A 7,814-nucleotide genomic window follows, 5' to 3' on the forward strand; every position below is an offset into this window, starting at 1 on the left:
TCACTTTCACTCTGGCATGCAGGGTTTGTCTTTCTTCTCACTGAAAAGTCTCTTGAGTTTTGGTGTTTTATGCCCACAGATGAATATCGGAGCAGGCTGTCATCCAAACAGGACTTTTCAGCCTGCAGAGTTCATCATTGATGCAGGTATATGCTCAGTGAAAGCATAGATACTGTGATATTTTTTTTTTCATTTTTTAATCATTCAAATAAAATATTTGTCAGTCTCATCTTTTTTATATTATATATTAGACTACGGTGGGTTGAGCTTTTCCACTGAAGGACCCACTTAAGTGGACACAAACACTGAGGACCAGGAGGATGGCACCTGCAAGGTCACCTGCTGACCCACTGAACCAGGAAATTACATCATCAACATTAAGTTTGCTGACCAATATGCACTGTTAAAAAAAACATCCTAAAACAACGGTAATATTCCGGCAGCTGGGGCGCCAAAATGCGACCGTAAAATAACAGAAAATAACTGTCCCATAAAAATACGGTCATTTTCAGTAATGAAAATAGAGTTTGTTGTGCTAATTTGACATGGGATTCTGCCTTTTCCAAGTGCTTTTAGACATTAAATTAGGAACATTTTTACGTGATCAAACAATGAAATTACCTATAAACAACAATCATAATACGTGAATGTACAGAAATATACAGTTTAAATAACAATTGATTGCATGCCCTGAGACAGACTGACAGAGGCGAGGCTGCCATATCGCACCATGGGCCCCTTTGGCCAGCACTAGTAGAGCCGGGGCGCGAACCGGAAATCTTCCGATCACAAGGCAAACTGCCAACTCTTGAGCCACGAACGACCTAACTAGCAGTGATAATAATACGTATGTGATGTAACACAAGCTTATAGGGATCATGTTATATACTTTTCCATAGCATTACATTTGAATTCAACAGTTCAATCTTTCAAATAACGGACAGATATTTGTGAAATCATGATACATTTGTGAATGTATTTTAACAATCTAAATATGCATATGTACAGACAGATACATTTAATAATCATGACAATTATGTTGTATTACATTACAGTGATTTAACGTTAATTTACATTCAAAATGTGAAGTCAAAGTCTATTTACGTAACTTTAATGATATTCTAGAAGAACAGAACATTACTGTAAAATGCACAGTAAAATACCTTCATATTAGGGTTTTTTCCTACGGTCGCAGCCATACCCGCGACCTTGTTGTTAGTTCACATTCATTGGCTGATGCTTAGCAGCATGTTATTTATATTAATTGCAACTCCTACATCTACATTTCTTTTTCAAAATATATAATTAGCACAGAGTGTCCGTGCAATGTTTTACATTGTGGTATGCAGAGAAATCTTAACAAAGAAGCTCACAAAGAGATTGAACTTGTTATTTAACCCCAAACTGGTAGGGAGAGCTCTTTATTAAAACACTTGCCAGTGCTTCAATGTGCCTCAATGTTCAAAAACAGCACAACAGAAGTCACTCATGGTACAGCACTCCCTCTACAAAACAACAACTGTCAGTGACTCAGCACCACGGCGTAAACACAACATTCAAGATAACAGTTAAAAGTAACGTAACCATAAACAATAAAACAAGAACATCTAAACAGCAGCACATGTCCCAAGGCATGATGGGAGAGAACTAGCTGTTCCCCCAACACACCACAATATGTTTTTTTTAGTTTTTATTCCTATTAATTATATTATCACTTGTTACCTCTGAATTATTGAATCAGACCTAGGTGACATGAAATTTTCAGCAAAATTATAATTCAAATACTCCTTTAATGATTGATTATTCTCATTAATTTTTGAGCATTTTATATATTTTTCCATGGTATTACATTTGACTTTAACAGACCATTCTCTCACATAACAGACAAATATTTGTGAAATTATGATACATTTCTAGATGTATTTTTACAATCTAAATATGCATATGTACAAAAAAATATATTTAAAAAACAAGTAAATTGTGTTTTATTACATCTACAGTGATGTTATGTTATTTTACATTTGACGTGTCAGATCACAGTCTACTTATGTAAATGTAATGATATTCTAGAAAAACAGTACACATCTGTAAAATACACAGTAAAATAATTTGACATTACTATTTTTTGGAACAGTGTAGAATTTAAATGCTGTTTGGGGAAAAAATCATTTAAAAGTGTGAAGGAAGTTTGTCTTCAGGGATGATGGTTTGTTTTAACTCTTCTAACCTTTACTGCTACTGCTCCCCCCTGGAGCCTCCACCCCTGTTTTTACTGCTGCTCCTCCCCCTGCTTCCCCATGTACTTCCTCCTCTGCTCCTTCTCTTGTTACTTGTTACTCTCTTGTTTGCTTCTCTTCCTGCTGCTCCTGCCTCCACCTTTGGGTTTTCCAGGTTTTTTACTGTTTCTGCTGCTGCTGCTCTCACTCCGACTCCTGTACATGTTCCGCTTGCTGCTGCTGCCTCCACCCATGTTTTTCCTGTTGGGCCTGCTCCCACTGTTGCTCCTGTTTCCCCATCTTCTTTCTCCTCTGCTGCTCTCACTCTGTCTCCTTTCCCATCTATGGTTTCCTGCCTGTTGAGGCCTAACGTTGTTATTAATACAAAACTCCAAGTAGCTGCCATCTGGATAGCAGCTGTGACACCCTGACAGTTCAGTACAACGAAATATGTTTCTGAGGCCCATTGAAGACGCGAGTTCGTTAAGTGAATTTATCAACTCCTCTCTGGATATGGTTCTAACATTCTGAGTTTCAGAATTTGATTTGTCATAAACTTTTGTAAACACAAAGGCTCTGTCTTTGTAACTGTTAATCAGTTCATGGATGTTATTGTTACCCATTATGTCTGTACACGTGCTACATGGGGAGAGATAAGAGTAGAGCAGCAGGAAGTTTCCAGCGCTGTTTTGGCTCAATTGTTCTAGTTTTTGAAGAACTCGAAGTTCTGCGTGTTCAGGTTGTAAAGCCCTGGCTATAACCATGTTGTTGCTTACATAAACTTGACTGTTTTCAAAGTTTTGTTCCCCAATGACTGTCTCCACTTTTTTTTTATAGCTGTTTTCTCTGAGGATTTCACGAAGTGTGTTGGTGTCTTGCTGCAGCGGGATGATTGCAGCTAGACAAAACTGTCCAGCTATCCTGTACCTGACAACAAAGAGAGAAGAACGCAGAAGTTTTAACACAGAAATTCTGTATTTGCCAAATGAGAAACAAACATCTCAGATCATTTCAGACACGCTACCGGTACTCTGATACCTCTGTGTCTGTCACATATATGTGTCCACAACTTTAGTGATTAGGTCTGCTGTCGAGGTCCCCTCATAACAGACAGCCAGCAGATACTAGTTGTGTTGGTCTAGGTTAGTTAGGGTTAGCTATCCAAAAGTTTGATTAAACTTAAACTGAACCAAATTCAATATAAAGCATCTGTACCAGCCTGAGTTTTTGCCACTTAGCGCTGCTGATAAAAACAGAAACTACTGACAGATGTATAACAGCCCGGTCTTAGGGCAAAACAAACAGTCAATGTGTTTGCGTTAATGGGCATGAATTGTGATCTTTGTCTGTGTCAGTAAGCATAAATTTACAGTCATGGTACTAAGAACATACAACACCTGTGAACAGTGTTGGGGAGTAACGGAATACATGTACCGCCGTTACGTATTTAAAATACAAAATATGAGTAACTGTATTCCGTTACAGTTACTGTTTAAAAAGGTGGTATTCAGAATACAGTTACTTTGTTGAAATAAATGGATTACACTGCGGTACTTTCCTGTTTCATATTGTCACGGGTCAGGACTGTTTTGGGTTTTGTTTGACAGCTACGTTCTGTTGTTCCAGGCGGCAGCGTTACTGTTGCCATGGTTACAGGGCGACGCTCTCTCTCTCTCTCTCTGCAACTGTGTGTTTCCTGGGTGAGAGAGCGCCTTTTCGTTGTTGTTGTTGTGCTAAGCTAACAGGCAGAATGCTACAAGCATAGCTCTAAAGAATGTAGCATCATGGGCAGTGTAGTCCGTGTTGCAGGGAAAATGGACTGCCATACACGTTATGTGTCATGGTCCTCGTCAGCTGACAGCCGTCAGGTGCTTTTGTTTTTGTTTACCTTTCTCTCTCACCTCTGCTCTCTCTTTCTCTCTCGCCCTCTTCCATTCTCTTTCTCCTGCCGGGGCGGAGCTCAGCATGGGCTCCTGCCCCTGGCCTACACACCTGGAGGTGATCAGCACACCTGTCGGTGATCATGAGAGATTGGAACCCTTCTTAAGAGGGCGAGTCTGCTCTACTCGTCGCTGGATCGTTGAGCCTTCAGCGTCAGTCGTCCTGTATTTTATAAAGTCAGTTTGTGAGCATGTCTGAACCAGGAGACTAATGGTTTTTTTTCTGCCTGTGCATAGATTGCTTCTGGACTTGTTCTTCCCGTGCCCGGCGACTGAACGGGAGCAAGAGAGATAGAGGAAAGGAGAGGAGATGTGTTAGGACTGAATGGAAACCTTCCCTTCCTGGACTCCTGCCTCTTTCATTCCTGGACCCTGGAACCCCGACCCCTTTTTCCTTTGGCACCATTATGTGTATATATGAATTTCACTGTAGGAAACACTGTAAATAAATGCACCTTTTGAAGATACTAGTGGTCTGCGCGTGAGTCCGATCTACGAAACCTGACATTATGGGTCTGTGAGCGTGAGGAGGGAGAAAAAGGGGAGTGGAAAGGTACGAGTTGTCATCGAGGAAAAATGGGAGCTGGAAGCATGTAAATATAATAATAACCACTGCAGCCAAGAAGAGTGCCTGACGAGCCCAGTTGTAAGTAAGCTATTAAGACTCGACTGTACACCGTCTTCGTGTTTTCCTCTGAAAACAATAAGTTCCGTTGGAGCAGCCTTTCAACGCCTCTCTCTGTCTCTCGCAAGAAAAGTTGACCCACACAACAAAGTAAAGCTATTTTTCGACTACGAGCCGACAGGGACCCCGCCGTATTAGTCAGAGGTCCCTTTACTACAGTTCGGAGCCGCGGACCTTCAGTAATAGTAATAAATCACAGCAATAGTACATTCACGTTGTTGTAAAAAGCATGATAATATATTAAGTAATCCAAAGTATTCAGAATACGTTACTGTCATTGAGTAACGTAACGGAATACGTTACAGAATACATTTTGGGGCATGTATTCTGTATTCTGTAATGGAATACATTTTAAAAGTAACCTTCCCAACACTGCCTGTGAAAGGTTTTACATATCGGGATGTAAATGAAGTCATCTGGTCCTCAGCAGGTCTTATTCAAATATAGCCTCAGATAATCAATACATGACATTTTACACAGTCACTACCATTGAACAGTAGCTAAGCCAACATGCAGAGACAGTCTGAAAAACTAAATGACAGAAACAACCAGGGGCTGGACTCAGTTTTTCACACACTCTGGTTCTGCATTTTGGCATTTTGTTAAATAATGACTAACATGACACACCAAAATGTATTATGTTGTTGTCCATCTCAGGTTGTATTTACTTAATTTAAAGACCATATTTGTTTTTGTTCGGACATGTGAGACTTTGTGTTTTAACCCAGTTACTTTTTTCTAAAAGTGACCTAATGGTTTTTTTTAATTTATGAAGTATGTTTTGACTCAAACACAGCACTCAGCATGTATGACAGCATATGTGTTCTCAAACATGAAAAAACTGTGAATTAGATCAGAGGTGGTGACTATTTCAAAAACTACTGTGAGACTACAAAGGGCCAGATGTGATATAGACCAATTTTCATCTGTAGTTCTTGCAGGTTTATGGATTATTTATTAAACAGATAGGAGCTAAAGCACACAAGCACAGAAAGTAGAATTGTGGCAATAGTCTGGCATTCAAAAAATAGAGAATTCAAGCTCCAGAATATATCAGCAAGAACACATTAAGATTATAAATGACCAGGACTGAATCAGCAGAGTTTTGAAAAACAAGTTTCTGCCACAGACGGTATTAAGTCTGGGTAAACCTGCTGGTGAATTAAGCTGTGTCTTTTCTCTTGTGGGAGCCATACTTTTATGCAGACTCACTGACAAAGACCAAACTGCTCTGGGTGGAAATCCATCAGTTTCCAGGTTTGTGTGCCTCCATATAAATCTTTCAAAACAATCATGGTGCAGACGTGGAAAATTTTACATTTTACTGTGAGACCGGGCTGAACGAATGCAATAACCAGCACATTAAACCAAAACATGGAAGCTAAGGAGACAGTGGTTTTCCTGCCATGGTTAATGACATAATAAATTTCACTCACTCTTTCCTGATGGCTTTGACAACTTCAGTCAGCCAGTTCACATCCACAGCCAGACTGGTTCCAGCTGCCAGCAGGACATAAAGCATGAAGCAGGGCATCAACTTCATCTGCACCGTTGAAAACAACATGTTTATGATCCACTTTAAATCAGTGAACGCCAATAAACATCTAACCAGAGATGAATTTAAGGCAGCTAAATCCAAATTCAAGTAGTAAATCTCAAACTTTCTCACCTTCACTGCTTTGTTTGTCCTAAAACTGCAACAGAAGAAAGAAACCAATGAAATGTAGGAAAGTGAACTCAGACCAAACTGTGACCCAAGTGCTTCACATACCTGCACAGTTGGAAGGTCTGTGATCTTCACTCAGCTGTAAGGAGTGGTTTGATCTGCAGTAGTTGAGGTTTTTATATGAGCAAAGGGGCATGGCAACCTGAAAATGAGGAAGACAGAAACAAAAAACAGCACAAAGATCTTATCAGGTGTCATCACACATGTTCTCTAAAACGCTCCATGTGTGGACACAGTCAGCAAATATGACGAACTCTGTGAGTGCGCCAGCTTTTTACAAGCTTCCACAGATCATAGATCAGCTCAAATGGTGCCAGCCATTATTTGGAGAAAGCTCATTTCTACTGCTTGTATCAGTGATCTCATTCGTTTGGTCACTACACAGAGCTCGTGACTTAGAGTGATCAGTAAATCAACAGCTTTACCTACAAGGTCTGTGTCACTGCAGACCCTGATCCATCAATCAACCTGAACAAGACCCTGAGATACTTACATAAATTCCTCCTTTCAGGGCAACACCTCATCTGTGACCTGGAATAGTTACAGTAGTTACCAAATGATCAAAGGAGCAGTAATATTAATAGTATTAGTATTAGTAGTAATGGTATTAGTACTAGTAGCAGTAGTATGTTAAATTCCTGTTTTGGGGACTTGCTAAGATGCTGAAGTACAGTGATAATAGCTTCATTAACATCTGGAGCTTGAACAGATGAGTGACACAATATACATGAGTACTGTACAATATAAAGCGCCTTGAGGCGACTTTTGTTGCGATTTGGTGCTATATAAATAAAATTGAATTGAATTGAACAGCAGTACTTCAGGTACACATGGGTGTCCTGCTGCATCCGGTCACATCATGCAGAGTTATAGCCAACATAGTTCTCTGGACTTTCTGACACACAGTGGGATGATTAACACAGTTCTTTTTCTAAATATATTCTCCTTTTACTTTAATATTAATTTAATTAATTAATACTTTGTGATACACAAAACTTTAAATAGTTTGTCCCAAAAGGGCACAAACATCAGTACATAAGGATGGTTTCTTCACCAAAAAATATTTTATTACCCATTATTAACCCATTATTAGCACACAAAAACACACAGAGGGCTTTTTTGGCATTATCTGAATGACAAACCTTTAGAAGAAACAGACTGTGGTCAGTTGAGCTTCCTCATTGTTCGGCTGAGATAAGGGGTAGACTTCTGCTGCACGATGACAAAGTTAAACACTTGTTGTGTAA

General features: G+C 39.6%; 1 protein-coding gene across 4 annotated transcripts; it reads right to left on the reverse strand.

The window, feature by feature from the left end:
* Window positions 1-1,404: 1,404 nt before the first annotated feature.
* Window positions 1,405-6,714, reverse strand: LOC308386114 (uncharacterized protein). 4 transcript variants are annotated; one of them, XM_080865434.1, is made up of 5 exons: window positions 6,613-6,714; window positions 6,511-6,535; window positions 6,278-6,384; window positions 4,118-4,227; window positions 1,405-3,143 (listed from the first exon to the last, which is right to left on the reverse strand). In XM_080865434.1, exons 3-5 carry the CDS (start codon window positions 6,382-6,384, stop codon window positions 3,133-3,135), a joined length of 228 nt encoding a protein of 75 aa, XP_080721560.1. In that variant the 5' UTR covers window positions 6,511-6,535; window positions 6,613-6,714; the 3' UTR covers window positions 1,405-3,132. The 4 variants fall into 4 exon arrangements, 3 of the variants coding, with proteins under 3 accessions (XP_080721560.1, XP_080721558.1, XP_080721559.1); XM_080865432.1 differs by having other exon boundaries at window positions 4,105-4,227; XM_080865433.1 differs by lacking the exon at window positions 4,118-4,227.
* Window positions 6,715-7,814: the final 1,100 nt, after the last annotated feature.

Source organism: Rhamphochromis sp. 'chilingali' (assembly GCF_963969265.1).
Source record: "Rhamphochromis sp. 'chilingali' genome assembly, chromosome: 18".
In the NCBI taxonomy this organism is placed as follows: domain Eukaryota; kingdom Metazoa; phylum Chordata; class Actinopteri; order Cichliformes; family Cichlidae; genus Rhamphochromis; species Rhamphochromis sp. 'chilingali'.

Bases quoted from the DNA above. Each gene is read 5' to 3' on its own strand.
- LOC308386114 (XM_080865432.1), bottom strand. From the start codon at position 6,384: ATGAAGTTGATGCCCTGCTTCATGCTTTATGTCCTGCTGGCAGCTGGA. The intron at 4,228-6,277 runs GTGAGTGAAATT...GATCACCGACAG, and splicing joins GTCAAAGCCATCAGGAAAGA to GTGTGCTGATCACCTCCAGG. The intron at 3,144-4,104 runs GTAAACAAAAAC...CTTTGTTGTCAG, and splicing joins AGCAGAGGTGAGAGAGAAAG to GTACAGGATAGCTGGACAGT.